The 18,021-nt window shown below is 47.0% G+C and overlaps 2 protein-coding genes across 5 annotated transcripts in view; one reads left to right on the top strand and one right to left on the bottom strand.

The window, feature by feature from the left end:
• The window catches only part of DNAH10 (dynein axonemal heavy chain 10), a 49,714-nt gene extending 41,935 nt beyond the window's left edge, over positions 1-7,779 (top strand). Inside the window, exons 67-79 of the mRNA XM_015877792.2 lie at positions 395-549; positions 1,109-1,263; positions 1,438-1,621; positions 2,382-2,582; positions 3,655-3,864; positions 4,275-4,370; positions 4,609-4,780; positions 4,908-5,039; positions 5,459-5,670; positions 5,773-5,940; positions 6,174-6,354; positions 7,060-7,205; positions 7,446-7,779. Coding sequence (XP_015733278.1) covers positions 395-549; positions 1,109-1,263; positions 1,438-1,621; positions 2,382-2,582; positions 3,655-3,864; positions 4,275-4,370; positions 4,609-4,780; positions 4,908-5,039; positions 5,459-5,670; positions 5,773-5,940; positions 6,174-6,354; positions 7,060-7,205; positions 7,446-7,592 — 2,159 coding nt within the window. The 3' untranslated portion in view covers positions 7,593-7,779. The remainder of the gene's footprint in view (positions 1-394; positions 550-1,108; positions 1,264-1,437; positions 1,622-2,381; positions 2,583-3,654; positions 3,865-4,274; positions 4,371-4,608; positions 4,781-4,907; positions 5,040-5,458; positions 5,671-5,772; positions 5,941-6,173; positions 6,355-7,059; positions 7,206-7,445) is intronic.
• A 121-nt stretch (positions 7,780-7,900) lies between these two features.
• CCDC92 (coiled-coil domain containing 92) overlaps positions 7,901-18,021 on the bottom strand; it is a 45,953-nt gene continuing 35,832 nt past the window's right edge. Inside the window, exons 1-5 of one of the 4 annotated variants that reach the window (XM_015877826.2) lie at positions 16,431-16,597; positions 12,077-12,227; positions 11,749-11,790; positions 9,964-10,700; positions 7,901-8,758 (exon numbers count right to left, since the gene is read on the bottom strand). In XM_015877826.2, the coding sequence (XP_015733312.1) occupies positions 8,741-8,758; positions 9,964-10,700; positions 11,749-11,790; positions 12,077-12,206 (927 nt within the window). In that variant the 5' untranslated portion in view covers positions 12,207-12,227; positions 16,431-16,597 and the 3' untranslated portion in view covers positions 7,901-8,740. Of the gene's footprint in view, positions 10,701-11,748; positions 11,791-12,076; positions 12,228-16,032; positions 16,144-16,430; positions 16,598-18,021 lie in introns of those variants that run through there. The other 3 variants (XM_015877823.2, XM_015877825.2, XM_015877824.2) reach the window with 3 other exon arrangements.

The following is an 18,021-nucleotide window of genomic DNA, read 5'->3' as shown; positions in this document are numbered from 1 at the left end:
ACTGAGTTGTGAAGTCAGCTGGAATATGTTGGTTTATGTCAACTGGGGATTTTGCTATTGGTATTTTTTTACTTCGTTAAGCAGCAAAGAGGTGAATCTCTTCTCACCAGAGATGCTGACAAATCTTGTGTTAGTTACAGATAATGAGAATGTTACCCGAGGAAATAATCTCCAGTTTCTTCCTAACTACTTAGAAATAGAAATGTGTGCAAAGATACAACTTTGGCTTCTGCAGGCACTTTTAAATGCTATTTTTACTTCAGCAGAGCAGTTTAATCTCACAGTGCTTCCAGAAACTAATTTCCAAATGGTTTCTCTGTGTGGTGGGGCTCTGTGTGGTCAGGTACCTGAACTGATGATCCTGACATTCACGTTGGTTTCTGAATGTGACCAGGCAATACTTCCCTGGAGAAGAGCGAACGAAAGAAACCGTACGCTTGGCTTCCAGATCAAGGCTGGGAAGACCTGATTCGTTTGTCTGAACAATTTCCTGAGCAATTTGAATCTCTTCCAGATGATGTGGAACAAAATCCAGATGTGTGGAAAAATGTACGTGCTTTTCTGCAATCCTTGTTTTTCTTCTGGTATTAAATGTTCAAGTACGATGCACTGTGCCATAGAACTCTATAGGAGGCATGTCACCACTGGCGTTTTCTGTCAAGGCATTGTTTTTCCTCTTGAACTGGAGGAATTAAGGTTCTTGTTATTAAATAACCCCCCAAAGTCTTCTGTGCTGCGTTGTACACACTTTGTTTTCCAGCCAATGCCTTTGAGGAGCTCTTTGCCCTGTTCAAGTCAGTGGAACTTTTGCTGTTGATTTCAACAGTCAGTATTTCACTGTCCTTTCTGTGCTGCTCAATCACACGATGCTCTGATGCGCTGCCTCCTCCCACAGCACCAGAGCTGGACAGTGGTGGTATCGTAGTAGATTCAACCTTCCTACCAATGCTTTGTGCTCAAAGAGCCGAACCTTTTCAAATCTCATTGCAGCGAATCAACTTCCTTCTTTGTTTTCTACTTTTGTATCAGACTGTTTTTGCTTTTCCTACTAATTTCACTGATGGATCCATCTGATCAATCTGCATTACCTCCCACTTTCTCTTGCCAGTGGTACGATACAGATGCTCTGGAGCAGCTGCCGTTCCCCATGCACTACCAGGACAGTCTCACAAGCTTCCAGAAGCTCCTGCTCCTGCGCTGTTTCCGAGTGGACAGGGTCTATCGGGCAGTGACTGACTACGTTTCCCTGACAATGAGTGAGAAGTGAGTCACTCTTGTTGCAAATGTAAATGGTTTGCATGCTTTGCCTACACAACGAAGCATGTTTTTTTCCCTCTGTGTTATTTCCATGTGCAGTTTGAATTATAGTCATCTTTTACACAAAATTGATACTTTTTTTTTTGGTAGAGCAGCTCACTGTGCTTCTTTTCCTACCAGGTTCGTGCAGCCCCCCGTGATCAGCTTTGAAGCCATCTTTGAGCAGAGCAGTCCTAACTCACCGGTTGTTTTTATCTTAAGTCCTGGCTGTGATCCCATTAGTGACCTCATGAAACTGGCTGAGAGGTCGGGCTTTGGAGGGGATAAACTCAAATTCCTGGCCATGGGACAAGGCCAAGAAAAGGTAACTGGACATTCTGTGGGCCCTGAGTTAGTGTGTGAACTGCAAGTCATGCTTTTTGTGTCATGGACTTGTTGAGTTTCCTTTCTGAAGGCCACTGAAAATGAAGTTAATCTGTGCTTTGGAAATAGAATATGATTTGCCAACCTAGAAATATAATGCTTTTCTGTAATGTGAGAGAGGGCATTCGGCTGCTAGGATGGTTTTATGTTTTTTATGTTCAGAGTGATGTTTTCAGCTGTTAAAATTGTTGAACTGAAAAGAAGTTGCTCTGTAGCCTTTCAAAGGGTGTAAGAACAAGGGCTGATCTGAAGTCACAGTGTTTGATACAAAAAACATCCTGCTGCTCTTTCTGTCTTTCCTGTGGGTTTTTTTTTGTTATGGACCCTTATGCTGAAACATCCCCAGCTCAGCAGCTGCTGAATTAGCTGTGAGTTCAGTCAGAACTCTGAGGAGCTTCACTGAGGTCGCCCCTTGTTGGACTCTGATCACCATCCTCTCCTGGGCCACGTACACTACTTCAGAGTCATGAAAATCTACATGACTTTAATTCCAAAAGGGATTAATGAAATGAAAAAGAGTATCTTAGCGACTGATTGTGAGATTGGTGCAATTCCATTTAAAGGGAGGAGCGTTCTAATTTAACTAAAAGACTGGGTATGTGTGCTGGCAAGAAGAAATCTCCCGCTCTAACCTGTGAGAGTTGGTTTGCTTTCACAATGAAGGGAGTGTTACTCACAGACGGTTCTTTCTGCTCCTTCAGATCGCCCTGCAGATGCTGGAGGACGTGGTGGTGAAAGGAGAGTGGCTGATGTTGCAGAACTGTCACCTTTTGGTGAAGTGGCTCATCAGTCTGGAAAAGGCCCTGGAGAACATCACAGATCCTCACCGCGACTATCGCCTCTGGCTGACGACAGACCCAACCGACCACTTCCCCATTGGGATCCTGCAGAAGTCACTGAAGGTGCTGCAGGAGAACAAACCCCAGCGGGAGGGCCTGTCCTGTGAGCTCAGCTGTCAGGCTGCCTGGGGAGGAGTGTGACCTGGATGCAGCACGTTGACTTGGGCCGTGCACAAGGGTTTTATTTTCATTACCCCGATAGGTTTTCTACCATCTTGTTTATTTTCTGGTGATTTTTTTTTCCCTTTGGATGACAGCTGTTATTTTAGACCAGAGCTTTGGGAGTAAACCTGGAGATGTAACAAATGCTCTTAACATTCATTCTAATGCTGCCACATATGTAGTATATCCAACAGTCAGAAATAGTCACTTAGTGCAGAGCTGAGGTCTGTCTCGCCTGGCAATAGTGTCAGTGGAGCAGACGCTGTAATAGGATAATGGTTTCCAGTTGCTACTTCAGGCTGCAGCATCTATCACAAGCTGAGCTGATTATTTTGACGGCTCAAGCCATGATGCAGCCCTGGTGTTCTATTTTGTGACTGCTTTACTTCCGCTGTGGTGAAACAGTGCAGTAAATGGGATAACGTTATTACACGGAGTTGATGGCAGTGGTGTATCAGATCCACCAGTATGTGCTCAGCTCTGGAGCTATTCACCTCAGAATCTCTTTGTGCCACAGTGAGGAGAAGTGAGTGTGAACATGTTTTTGATTTAAGACTGCACAAATGCACTTAGAAATACGTTTTATAGCTCTTGGACAGTGGTGCCATGAAGCTGACTCTGCTTTCATTCGATAATTAGCAGGGTGGTGTTAAGCCATCTTAGTGTTGTGGTGTGCAGGACACAGCACAATCTGTAATTACTGCTAATATTTCAGTAAGTGAAAGTATGATGAACCATTAATCCTTCCAATAACGCAGCTGTATGTCAAATAGTACCAGGTGTCTCTTCACATCTCTGCTAACCCTGAAAAAAGGTCGGATGTCTTTACATACAAAATAGCCCCATATTGATATGGATTTAGAAAGCTGGTCAGTTTCTGCAGCTTGTGCTGTTTAACTTTGCACGAGACATTTGACTGTTTACCTTCTTGATGCTATTTGGTGATCGATGGTGTCCCTGATTCTTTTGGTAGGTTGTAACAGAGCCGCCGAATGGTCTGAAGCTGAACATGAGAGCCACCTACTTCAGGATTCCCAAAGAAGCCCTGGAGCAATGCCCACATCCTGCTTTCAAATCCTTAGTCTACGTGCTGGCGTTTTTCCACGCCGTGGTTCAGGAGAGGAGGAAGTTTGGGAAAGTTGGCTGGAACGTACCCTATGATTTTAATGAGTCTGACTTCCAGGTAAGGAAATAATAACAGCTCTTCTGTTCCTGAGTCGCTCAAATTACTTCTGAAAATGTGGTCTATCCAGCTTCAGTCCTTTCTTGTAATATAATAATTGACCTTTTTTTTTGTTGCTGTGGACTCACATAGACTTGTGATCTTCCATAATGTCAATTTTGATCACAGTAAGACCACAAAACTTAATGAGATTCTCAGTCATTTATGTTTGTATTTATGTACATGGTTTATAGAAATGCATTTATTTTACAACCCTCCCCCATGGGCTTCTTTCCTTAATGAGATGTATGCTTTCTAATTCATTCTGTTGAGGAACAAACTGTTGTTAGTTGTCAAACAAGAACTGGGTTAAGTAAAATCACAGACGTGTAGCTTTGAATCTTCTCGTCTTGTTTTAACATCTTTATCAGGTCTGCATGGAAATTCTTCAAACATACTTGACAAAAGCTTTCGAGCAAGATGATGGTAAAATCCCGTGGAGCAGCCTCAAGTATCTCATTGGAGAGGTGAGTGAAGGAACCCCTGAGCTGTTACTGCTGCATGTACACAAATACATCACCAAGACTGGCTCTCAGGAGTGGCCCAGAGCAGCTCCTCTTGAGAAGGAGGAAGCCTTCAAGGGAGACAGCACTATACACTGTGCAGCCACTGCAATAGCAAAATGCTTTGGAACTTTCAGTGTTACTTTAACTGTATTTTCTGCCTCACAAGGCAGTGCTCTATAACCAGTGTAATTATTTCTAGGTCATGTATGGGGGCCGTGCCATTGACAGCTTTGATCGCCGCATTCTGACTGTCTATATGGATGAGTACCTTGGAGATTTCTTATTTGACACATTCCAGACATTTCATTTTTACAAAAATGATGAGGTTGATTACAGGATTCCACAAGGGAATGTGAAAGACGACTTTGCTGGTAAGTAATGCTTTCTCTGTCATGTAAATTATTATTTAATAACTCTGCTTACACTATGCATGGTCTGGTAGCTGTAGTGCAATGTGTGCATCAGTATGAAGATAGTAAGTGTGTTTTTGTATTGCAGTGGCAATAGAAGGTCTGCCCCTGGCTAATAGTCCAGAAGTATTCGGCCTTCACGCCAATGCAGAGATCGGGTATTACACACAGGCAGTTCGGAGCATTTGGTCTCATCTTCTTGAGCTGCAGCCTCAGACAGGTACATCCACCCCTTGGGACTGTTTGTGCAGATAGGAACTAACGAGGTGGTGAACTGCACTGCAGGGATTGTGCTGCCAAGTGTCCTGCAGCCACACAGCACAGTCTGGGGCCTTTGGAACCCCGCAGGCTGCAGCACAGCCCGGCTCTGCCTGCCAGCACATGGAATGGCCTCATGGAGCAGAGGCTGCAAAGAGCAGGGGCTGAAAAGCAACTGAGCTGCTGAGCCCTGACAGCAGGAAAGTAGCTCAGCATGTGCTCAAAGTGCTGGGCATACAGGGAACCTGCTGGTGCCAAGGTCAGTGCTGCATGGGGCGGGTAAAGACGTGTGGGTGCCGAGCAGTGAGTCAGCCTGCACAGTTCTCTTATAAAAATTAATAACAGGGGGGATTTAGTCTCACTCGGTTATTTTTGTTTCAGGTGAATCTGGTGCCGGAGTTAGTCGAGATGAATACATTGCTCATGTTGCTCAGGATATAGAAAACAAAATACCAGAAGTATTTGATCTTCCCAGGATAAGAAAAGCATTTGGAATGATCCTAACCCCGACAACTGTGGTGCTGCTGCAGGAACTGGAACGTTTTAATAAGCTCATCGTTTGCATGGCAAAGTCACTGGCTGAACTGCAGCGTGTACGTAACAGCAGTGCTACCACTGCTCACAGCAGCAGATCCATCAGCTGAGGCTGTAATTAGCACCAGCTCCGGCACTCAGCACTGTCACTGTCATTGCAGGCCTTGGCTGGGGAAGTTGGGATGAGCAGCGAACTGGACGACGTGGCTCGGGCACTCTTTAATGGGCAGATTCCTGGCATCTGGAGGCGGCTGGCCCCCGACACGCTGAAAACACTCGGAAATTGGATTATTTTCTTCAGAGATAGGTATAACCAGTACAACACATGGGTAAGTAAGCAAGGGGCTCCAGGAAGCTCTTTTTCAGTCTATCTTATACACAGTGCAAAATAGTGATGGGGTGCAGAAGTTGTTGAAATTTCACTGCTTTAAATAATTTAAACTTATTGCAATCAATCACTGCCTCAAATGAGAATGAAGCCTCTGGCCAGCCTTTAAGATTAGCCTCTGAGCTGAGGAGAGCAGACCAAGCACTGCAGGCTGACTTCAGTTACTGATTGCAGGTAAATGAGAGTGAACCAAAGGTGATGTGGCTCTCAGGCCTGCACATTCCAGAGTCATACCTGACAGCTCTTGTTCAAGCCTGCTGCAGGAAAAACAAGTGGCCCCTGGATCACTCCACCCTTTACACTGAGGTGACCAAATACAGGACTGCAGAGGACATCACTGAAGGGCCCACACAAGGTAAGTGACTTCATGGGTATTTGAGGAGAAAAAAATAGTTAACTGAGGCCAGAAAGGAGAAAGAGAAACTGCTTGGCTGAAACTGCTGAGCAGAATTTGATTGCACCTCTGCAGACAACACATGCAGACAGTGCAAATAATGTACTTAAACAAAAAGGTAAATACAGTTATGTGTTACCTACTGTGTAAAGATACCCTTGAAATTGTGGTGCCTCGCAGTGTTCTAATTACTGCATACAGCACACCACATGTAGGGCCAGATGAGCAGCTCTGAGTATTAGACCTGATTGACAAAAACAGAGCTGCTGTCCCCCTCCATTTCCAACACAGCTTTCAGTTAGTTAATAACAAGTCACTTTCTTCCCTGTATTTACTAAGATTCAAACATCCACCTTCTGTCGGTGTGATGTAACCAGCAGAGTGACAACGCTTGCTTGGAACTGGGCTATTACACAAGCAAATAACTGGAAGGCAGCATCCACTGTAGGGAGGAAAACAGCAAGAAAATCAGTATTTAGTCCAACACTATTTATCATACAGAATGCAGCTCAGCCACTATCAATTGTAAATTGCTATAAATCCACAGCTTGCAGCTGTGTTAAAAGAACAAACTGCAGACAAGTTTCACTCCTCCTTGCAGATGCAGTTTGAAAGGATCTGAGTTTTGTCACTGCTGTCTAAGATGCTGCTTTTCTGCCTTTTCAGGCTGCTTTGTTTCTGGCCTGTTCCTGGAAGGGGCAGATTGGGACACAGAGAACGGCTGCTTGATAAAAAGCAAACCCGGAGAGCTGGTGGTGGAGTTACCCATCCTGAAGATAATTCCCATTGAAGCACACAGGCTCAAACTCCAGGTACTTTTTTCCACTGGGTACATTTGCTTATTAACTTCCTCCTGTTCCTAAATCTCAGTAGTTGCGAGTCCTTTTAACACCAGCAGCACTATCATTGCCACTAGCACGTAAACTGTGCAGCAGCAAGTTTCTCCTCACTCAGAGTGAATGGCTGAAGACAACCTTCTCTTACAGACCCCTGTTGCTTCCACTTTCACGCAGTACTTTGAGCACTACTCAGTGTCCTCCTTCCCTCCTTAGAACACCCTCCGGACACCAGTGTACACCACCTCGCAGAGAAGGAACGCGATGGGCGTTGGCCTTGTTTTTGAAGCTGATCTTTACACCACAAAGCACATTTCCCACTGGGTGCTTCAAGGCGTGTGTCTCACTTTGAATGCAGACTGACAGTCTGGAGTTAGGCATTACGTGATCCTCACAGCATCCCCTGTGTTAGAGAGGGAAAAAGAAAGAGGCAAAGACTGAGCCCCCAGGTGGGGTAGCATCCCCTCAGGTCCACCTGGCTTCCAGCAGCACATTATAACTGTGAGCTACTGGCATCAATAAACAATAATAATCATAAATAATCAATAAATGAAGAGTTTTTCATCATTTGTATTTCCTCTTAGAAACACTTCAAGCTGGTATATGTGTGTGTGGAAAAAGTATATACATACATATAGAAAAGACATAATAAGTCTCACAGACACAAAGACTGAAGTTTGGCTGTACGGTTGTAAGAAATGGTTTTAATTGCCCAAAGCATCACTTCTGCTGGGTTTGGAAGTGATGCCTTCCACCAGCCTTGAACAAGAGGCAGGGTACTTCACTCATACAATAGCCATAAAAATATGGCAACGACCACCAAAGAAATCCCCAGACCCAAAACACTGCTGGTAATACAATACACTTTGAACTCCAGGATAACAGACTTTCCTCAGCTGATCATTACTCAGGAAGAACTTTCCCCATCCCCCCCATTCATGAAACAAACCCTAGCACAGAACTGGCAAGGCACGATGCTGACAAGCATTTCTTGGGCTTCTCAAACTAGCAAGTGCCTGAGCTGTGAGGGCACAGGGACAGGGCACAGGAGGCCTTCAGGTCAGCGGACAATTAGATCCTCTCTGACTGGGACCAACCCTGCAGTAAGTTCTCATGCTGCACAGGGAAGTTAGCAGTACCACAGGTAGGAAAGAACAGCTTGTTTTCATCCTGTCAGTGCCTTTTTGGGAGGGGGAGAAAGCTGACAAGTAGTTACCCAAGGCTCCAGAGGGAAACACACCAACACACAGCTGCAGAAAAAAAGCTGGAGGGGCAGACTACAGCTGGCAAGGGGAAGGAAAGAGGGCAGGCAGGGATCCTTCATCAGCTTTTACAAAGGTTACGTGTTCGAAATTTTTGAAGGCACATCATAAGCTTAGCAGCATTTGGGAGCTGTTTTTTCTTGCCGGTCCTACTCAGAGGCTGCAGACAAGAGTGAAGCAGAGGCAAGCTGGAGGTGCTGAGCAGAATGTAAGGAAAACTCCTTTCCAAAACTTACGTACGCACAGCTCTCAGTATGCCTTTCTTTCCTAGAAAAAAAGAACAAAAAGAAGGAACAGAAATCAAGTAGCCTAACAACAGATGCAGGGTCTGCCTGTTGCTAACTTGACAGGGGAACCAGGACAGGTACAAGGCAAGTGCATCCCAACTGACTAGGATAAAATCAGGGATGCCAGGTTCTCCTCTTGTAACAAGCGGGTAAGTCAGTTACATTTAAAACTGAGCACACATGTTTCAGAGGAACAGCTCCGGCTTCTAAGCTACTATAAGTCAGAACTGCCCACAGTACCCTGAATAAGTCTCATCTTTTCAAGAAAAAAAACCCAACAACCTTTACAAAACAAAGTGCAGGTCAGAGCATAAAGAACCGTTCTCATACAGGACAGCCAGGTACATTTTCTCCCTGAAAAAAAGGAGCTCTCAGCCAGTATGGAAGGTGCCACAAGTGCAGTGCACTGACTGACTAGTGTAAAATGATGCCACTCAGTTTAAAAATACAAACAAAACCAATGTGTTCATACTCTGAGAGGACCATTAACCATTGAAGACAGTGATTTTCCACCTTCCTTCCTCATTTTTTGCTTAGAGCCACAAACCAAAGCATTTAGGGCTGAACAATGCTTACTGGGACTCTCAGGACTTTGAGAAACTATCAACACAGTTCACAACTGATAGCTTTTGAAGGAAAAAAAAAGTCCTTAGTTTGTTTTAAAGTGTATGTACAGCCACATGGATTTCCAATGCTACCATGAGGAAGGCTTTGTCATGAAAGTCAATGCTTGTGTATGAAGTAAGTGCTACATACACAGTGAAGACAAAAGAACCATTGCTATTCAAATGCTAACAGCCAATACGTATTGCTGCAGGTTTATAGGTAAGTTTGTTCTCACTAATATTAATAACACAGCCTGCAGCATGTGCCTTTGTCCACATGTGTAAATACAATAAATGGAGCAGTGCTCAGAAGCAAGCAGTCAGGTACCCCTGATTTGGCCACAGCATTTAGTAGTTATATACCTTGCCATATGAACACAGTCCTAGTAGGTTTCAATAGAGGAGGATAATCTATTAATGATGTATCTGGAAGAAGTTTGGCATGCATGGGGCATCAAAAAGAAACTTTACTGCAGGTGCTATTTATCCTATAGGATCACAGTGCATAAACAGCAACAGAAAAGGGCAACAGTGATTTGACTCAAACAGTTCTGTCTGTCCCTGAGTGCTTTCTGACCACCTTGCTTCCATTGACCTGATCCACCGCCAGCGTTTCAACCTCTGGCTGAGGCTGGGAGGGCGCGACGTGGTGGATGCGATGTGCCACTCCAACGTGTGCCTTGTGTGGCTTCTCTCGGGCTGGGCTCTGCGATTCACCCGATGCTCGATCCGAAGCAATGGGTGGAATAACCAGCGGCCTCTCCTTAATAAGATGGACCTCTGATGTTTCTCTGGCCAACAGAAACGGAGTGGGATCAGGCATGGCATCCACATGCTCTCTTAACAGCAGCTTCCGACTATCGGATCCTATTCTGTAGGCCTCTTCAAACTCCGGGTTGAGTGGTGTTGACAAACTCTTCTTCATTCTGCGCCGTGGAGTCTCAGGCAGTTTATCTTTGGGAGGGGCTGGCTTATAGCTGGACAACACTGGACTGCCTGAAGGGGTCCCCTCTGAAGTCCCACTTGAACTCATCAGCTTCTTCTTAGTAGCGTGCAGTTGAGAAGTTAAATAAGCAATAGTGCTCGCTCTCTGCTCTAGTTCACTCGACAGCATATTGAGCTTATGGCTTTTCATTTTTAACTCTTCCAAATACTTCTTTTCTCTTTCTTTAATAGTGTTTTCCAGCACCATTATCATTGCATTCTTTTGTTCAAGTTCTTTCAATAATTCATTGTTTTCAGCCTCTTTGGCTTTCAGCTGAGCTTCAAGATCTTCACACTTTCTTTTGAGTTCATCACTTCTTGAACTAATGTTTCCTAGAACAGGAAAAGCAGAAGCATTTCAAAGTTAGTAGCTGTCATTAAGAAAACTGCTGCAGCAGGGTTCCTTTTGGCATTCCAAGGCCACAGGAAGAGCCCAAAGACCAACTTCTGCCAATACCGTAGCAATTACTTCATCTTCAGAAGCAGCAGGATGGCTTTTACAGGAAAAGGTGAAGAGTTTGTGCCACTGACTGTATTTAAAAGATGCTTCATTCACTGAGGAGAACAGATTACAGAAATCATGCTTGCAGAACTTGCTCCAAATTGGAGCTATTTTGCAAATTCTCTGACCATTAAGACTCTCAGTTATAAGTTGTTAGATGTTGTTCATAGTGGACAACAGTGAACATCACTATTAAACCACCTACTCTGAAAATCCTGTGATGAAAAGCATCTGAGCAGCACTGCAGTATTATGAAATAATGCTGAACCCATGCAGTTCCTCACTTGCTTTGCTAAATATTCATGTTCTCTCTTACTCACATGACATACATTGTCCTGCAGTAGCCCAGATTCAGGAGGTTACTCCCAGGGAGCATTTAATTAATTCCTCTGCTTCACTTGTTGATAACATAATGCAGCTGAGCTGACTAGCAGCTATGCGAGCTAACTTCTAATTAAACAGCCTCACTCCTGCTGCTAAAATTCATGTTCCCATAAAGCCTGTTGGGAACTGACTGTCTATTAAAAGAAAGCAGTCAGTGGTTCTACACTCTATTCCTGGATCTCTCAGACATCTCCTATGTGACCTTGTTAAACTTATTGTCAAGGTTTTATGGTTGTTGTTATCAATATTCCAAACTGTAACACTGTGTAATGCACTGGGAGTTAAAGAGTTAATGCTCCAGTTTGTGGATGGTGGTTAGTTCATTGATAACAATGATTCTGGAAAGGAGAAAACTACTCTTGCACCATTTGAATTTATAGTCAACAATATCCCATATGCAAAGTATTCTCAGCTACTTGTAACAGAGAAAGTAAAACATTAAGAAACGAGGCAGTTTAACATGAACATTAAAGAAGAATGCTACGTGTTCCTTACCTGACAAGTCAGAACTCTTCACTGTCAGCTCATAGGTCAGGTCTGGGGGAAGAAATAGTTACTTTATTTTTTAGAACAAGCATATTTAAAATAACGGAGATGTGCTGCATGTTATCAAATCTTGAGCAACCAGAACAAGAAGGTAACAGGTGGTTTTTTTTTTTAATCATTGAGCAAAGAATTTTCTTTATTTCACACTTGTCATGCCCTGAGATACATAAACCCAAAGCACACACTGTGATGGGCTCTACTGCCCAGCACTTTCCCCATCCTTGTGGGAAGAGACAAACCCAGCACCAGCACCAGCACCATCACCCTCCCCAGGTACCTGTGCAGTGCTGCTGCAGGCGCCGGATCTCGGCATGGAGGCCCTTCAGGGTGCTGGCATGTTCTCTCTGGAGAAACAAGAGGTTCTTCTGGGCGCTGTGCAGCTGGTTCTCCAGGTTTGACGTTGCCATCCTGGCATGCAGTGACTCTGTCTGTGGGCAGAGGCAGAACTGTATCAGTGACTTCACTTGCAGATACATACATATAAAGAGCCTCACTCTGCAGCCTGGTCCAACAGAATCAGCTGAATGATACCATTAATGAATTGATATGCAACCATGCAAGTGCCACACAAGTAAAAGGTTTTCCTGTTTCACGCTATTTCAATTAGAAATACTCTCATTTCAGACGTAGCCTAATTTAACTCTAGGCCAGAGCAGCTTAGGGAACTCATTTCTTTGGAGTTAACACATTTAGAGGATTAACTTCAGACAAAGTCACTAATCCTGTTACAAGATAAAAGTCAGGTTCTGAGAAATGGGCCATAATGCCTCTGTCTTGCTGGGGGTTTTGTTTACCTCCAGGGATACAGGAATTAGTGACATCCCTGGACAATAACATGGAAGAAAGGACTAAATTGCACCGTCACTACAGAGAAACACAAAACAAGGAATCCTTAATGCAGCTGAATGCAGCCGTGCACACTGAGCTGGGAATGGAGCTCTCTGGCTGCTGCCGCCTGCTATTGCATTTCCTCAGCTGTGCTCCTGCCAGCACTGCTGCAGCCCTGTGCCACTTGAGCCTGGCATCCCACACAGGCCTCGGTGACACTGTAAGATGGAGACAAGAAGAAGGGCTTTTTTAAAGAGTAAACAAGCAGATTTTTGTTTGTCAGGTTATGAGTACAAAGAAAACTTCACAGCAGTGGGGTTTTCTCCCAGAACAGTCACAGAATGAGGCCTTTAATGAGAGGCCGGTTAGCTTTATAGGCTAAGGCAGAAGATAAAAACAATCAGCAGCAGAGCATCATTTCCCCTGCAGCACTGGTAAGTTAATCAGTGAGAGCAATTAAACCAATCCTCTATGATGAGTTTCAGCTGCAGCCCCTCTGTAAGCAGAGCCTCCCTCCTGAGCACGGAGATCAGAGGGCCAGCATTCCCCAGCCCATGAACAAGAGATTCCAATGCACAGCTTCATCACTTGCTCATCACAAACAGTGGTTAGTACTTCAACAGACAACTCTTGCCTTGCAGGAGCTGGGCAGGCTGTGGGCCTGTTCTGATCACAGCTACTTGGATGGAGTTCCAAATACATCAATGAAGTGAGTGTTATTTTCAGGCTGTGCGTTAGGTGCTGGTGCACAAGGTGAGAGCACACCTACACCCTGCTGCAAGGGAAGAGCCAGGAGATGCTCATCTGAAGATACAGCCTAAAGGAATCCACTGGAACAAAGCCCAGCTGACTGTAGTTATTGAAGACACCTCCTTGGTACCCATTACACTTAACAGACAGGGTGACTATCATGTGGGAAGCCACCTCAGCTCCCAGCAGCAGATAAGGGCAGGCTGTAACCTTCCTCTCCACTGACACCCAGCCATCACTCCCTTGGAATGTGGCAAAAGCTGCCAGATGCTTTGTGTGTGCTGCACTAAATACAACCTCAAGGACAAAGTTCTCTTGGAAGAACCTTATATTGATAGTCTCTGTTTTAAAGGCTGCCATGGAACTGACCAAACATCCCTAAACGTAGCTTTAATGACAAAAAGCCAACAACAGACACTTAGCTGCTCTTTGCTTAGATCAGCTCTCCCATCTCCAGACACTTATGCTGTACCAATAGTGTTTGCTCAGCTTATTTCAAAGGACATCCTGAAGGAAACCATGCAGTCTGGCTGTGGAGTCAGCTCAAGCTTTGCTGTCCTGTGCAGACATTCACTTTACCCCCCAGAGCCAACTCAATACCGTTGTTTTTCTACTGATGCAGCCCCAGCAGCAGCACAGCCCAGTTCCCCCCTATTACACAAGTTCAGATCTATGGTCGCCCCTCACTCAGTGCTCTGTGCATCGGATGGAGCCCTCTAAGCAGGCAGTGCTTCCCACAGCCAGGCTCTCAGACCATTCACCCACACACAGCCCTGCCCTCAGCACACACTGTGATGCACAGCCACAGCTCAGTGCTGCCTCAGCCTCCAGCTGGGCACTGCAGAACAGGCTGCACAACACAAGGCGATAGGCTGAGAAACCATGCAGAGCTCCATCACACTTCCATGAGGAGCAGGAAGCAATTGAGCATGTGTGTGAATTGTGCACACCTTTATCATCAAGGAGCCCTGCCACTGATGACACAACTCACGTGTTCTTCCCACACAGATGGACACTTCCAGCAGCAAACCAAGGTACCTTTAACACCACCAAGAGAAACGAGCTGGGAAAACCACCAGAGCTATTCACTGATCACACAGATCCCAACCAGCACCCACTATGGCACTGCTGGATGCCCTCACTTACAGCAAGACAATGCTGCTATCATTTCAAAACTAACATAGGGACAAACGAGGCACATGTTCACTGGAGACAGCACAAACATATCAGCAGGGCTGGCTCTCATCAACAAGTGAAGCAATCAGAGGGAGGCACAGCCACCAGCACCCCATGCAGCAGCACCCATGCAGCAGCACCCCACGCAGCAGCACCCCCCACACCCCCTTTGCAGTGCAGCACTCAGGGTGGGCTGTATCCAGGCCGGGTGCTGCCCACCCTGCACATCTGACTGCAGCATCCCACCACCACTGGCAGCGCTGCAGCAGCACAATGAGGCACACAACCTGCTCTCGGTGCAGCTCCAGCACACGCTGCATACTGCAGCAAAGCACCACCAAGGCCTCATGGAGCACAGCCACACACCTCGTGCCTTTTGCCTCCCCTTTCTGTTTGCTTTATAAACCACAGCAGCAGGAAAACGACCATCAATGCGCGTGTCCGTTCAGAGCGCACCCACCCCCTTCAAACACAGCAGCACACTGACCCACACATTGATCTTCCAGTGAACTGCAGCTCATAACCCCCCACACCATTAGCTGCCATCACTTGTGAGTCAAAGCATTGGGAAGCATGGGAACGCTTCAGACAAACGAAGCCATCAGCTCCAGTGCCACCGTTACATTCCTTTCTTTCCTTTCTTTTCTTACCCTGAGAAATGAGGTGAGACTGGAACTCCAACAAAAGCACGAATTACGTAAGTGTTCCCGTTACACACGGAGCATCATCTCAAGGCCCGGCCAAGCTCAAGGATACACAAACAATCCCTGAATCTTCTGCTATTTTAAAACAGTTTCTTAACCCAGGAAGAAGCGCTGGGAGCCCAACAGAAATGGGAGTAAAGCTCAGAACGAGACCATTGCAACTGTGTATCTTGTACCACAACGCTTGTAACACTCAGGATATATTTTGTTGCCCATTAAGCTCCATGTTCTGGAATAGCAGCGCTGGGCTGTTTCTATTCTCCCTGCTCTGTTGGTAGAGAATCAAGTAATGCAGCAGGCCTAAATGAGCACAACACCCCAACACCTGCAGCCTCCCGAGCCTGAGCACACGCAGCAGTTTGATTTTTGTCAGTGAAATGATAAAACACATTGAAACAATAGCCTGAAAACCCCCAAAGTGTGCAGTGCTACCTGGAATGGGAACTAATGGAATCTGAACTAAAGGGCACGGCTTGAAGGAACGGAATTAAACTCTGCGATAACGATCTCGGCAAGGACGGGGCCAAGAACTGCACTAAGATACACAGATACACAGATATTCATCTTTTTTAAGGGAATAAGGGGGAACTTTGCAGACACACGGAGCGTGGGGAGGGCGGAAAGCAAAACAGCAAAGCAGCAGCGGGGCTGACATGCACGATTAATATTGAAGCAGCCGACCCAGCGCTCACAGCCCCGCACACAGCGACGGGCACAGCAGCACAACAGCACGGAGCCGGCCCAGCCTCGCTCCCAACAAAGCCCACGGGATTACCTTGGCCTACGGGCGAGCTATAGGACAAACCTACGGCTATAGGGCAAACCGGAGCCCTATTCACAGCCAAATCCGCCCCGGCCCCGCACGCCGCAGCCACACGTCTCAACCCTCCGGCCCCGCAATGCAGAGCGACCCCGCCCCGGCCCCGCCCCCGCAGCCCCGCAACCACCGGCGGAGGTTCTGCTCGGCAGCACAACAACACAACACAATAGAATAAAATACAATAGAATACAATACAACACCACACGGCCCAGCACTGAGGTGCCCCTCAGCACAGCGCCGTGTCCCCGCGGCCCTGTCTCTCATGATGCAGCAGGCCCCTCTCACATCCGCCGCCCTCGAGCCGTGCGCTGTCCCGCTCCCCACCCCGCCCCGTCCCCCCTCGCCCCGCTCACCTTCTCTCTGTATCCCGAGCCCCCGGTCGCTCCGTTACCGGCTCATCTCATCTCTCTCCTGTCCCAGCCCCGGGGGCGGTGGCGCAGGCGCACGTTGTGTTGCGGCAGCCCGGCCCGTCGCTGTGGTAACGGGGCTCAGCGCTGCCGGCCGTTACCGTGGCCACGCCCACTCCGGGAGGGCGCGCTCCCGCCGCGTGCACGCGCTCCGGCAGCGCCATGCTCTTATCGGGGAGGGCGCGCTCCCGCCGCGTGCACGCGCTCCGGCAGCGCCGCGCTCTGTATTGATGCTGCGAGCAGCAGCGTTTGCTTTTGCTTCCAGTTCATAGCACCTGCTGCAACAGGAACCCTGCAAGGAACACGCTGCTCCCTGCAGCAGGGCTGTGCAGCAGCACGGCTGTGCATCCTCAATGCCATCGTGCATTGAGCAGCAAGCTGAGTGCACGCTGCTCTCAGCCATTAAATGTGCAATGAATTGACCTGCTGCTCGGCTGCAAAGCGCTGCACTCTGGCACCAGCTCATGGGGTGGATGTAAGCCAGGATGGTGACTGCACATCTCCTAACAAAGCACTTCCCACCTTTCAGTTATAGCTTGGGCTGCCCTTTCAATCAGCAGATGTGTGATCCGGTTCCAGATCTGCCTTCCGAAAGCTCTTCAGCTGAGCTCGGTCAGCCCACAAAGACACAGAGCCCAAACTGTGGGTCAGTAACAGAACACCAAGTGCAAAAAGAAGACCTGCGACATCTGCATTTTGTGTTTAAAGCTTTTGCAACAGCAACAACATCAACAGCAACAAAAACCTATCAGCAATCACTGGCAGATGTATGCCCACCCTCTGCCCATTGCTTTCTATTGAAGATCACCAGGATAAAGAGCAGTGACCCCTGTGTTCAGGGAGCACAGTATGGACACGAGCTGGATGTGCTACAGCTGTTCCCATGCAGTAACTCATTGCATGCACTCACACACGAGCTGTGATCGTTTCCTTTCCGGTCAGTGATGGAGCAGCTCTGGAGGAGCAGATTCTCAGTGGGAGATGCACCCTTGGGCCAAAGGATTGTTAAATCAGCATCAAGAAACCTCCTGCAATGGGACCTGACAGCTGTACGGCACTAGGCTGAGCCTGTGTTTATTCTGGAGTATTTGCCTGGCTTACACAGAGCTCTTTTCCTTCTCTCTGAGTAATTTCCCATCATTGCTACCGCATGGGTTCATTTCCATGGCAAAGGAAGAGAAGAGGCCCTGGAGCTGTCAATAGCTGAATCAGAACCAGCAAGAGCTGGGGCTGATGTTCTTCTCCCCATGGGGTACAAGCAGGCAGACAGTGCAAAGTCCTGCCCGTACCTGAGTGAATTCAAGCACAGAAGAACTGCAAAACTACTGCAGGGAGTCCAGAAAGTCCTCCCCCAATTACACTGTGTGTTGTAACCCTACTGCGTGCTTGGCACCCCCCTGAGTCACCCATGGCTCCATGTACAGGCCCACAACCAGCTCAGGGTCATGGAATCAGCATCTTTGAGGCTGGGAAAGTCCTCTAAGATCCTCCAGCCCAGCCCACCCCCACCGTGCCCACTGAGCATGTCCCTCAGTGC

The sequence above is a fragment of the Coturnix japonica genome, chromosome 15, assembly GCF_001577835.2.
Source record: "Coturnix japonica isolate 7356 chromosome 15, Coturnix japonica 2.1, whole genome shotgun sequence".
Lineage (NCBI taxonomy): Eukaryota > Metazoa > Chordata > Aves > Galliformes > Phasianidae > Coturnix > Coturnix japonica.
Note: the sequence above shows the minus strand (reverse complement) of the source record. Positions and strands in the feature narration are given on the sequence as shown.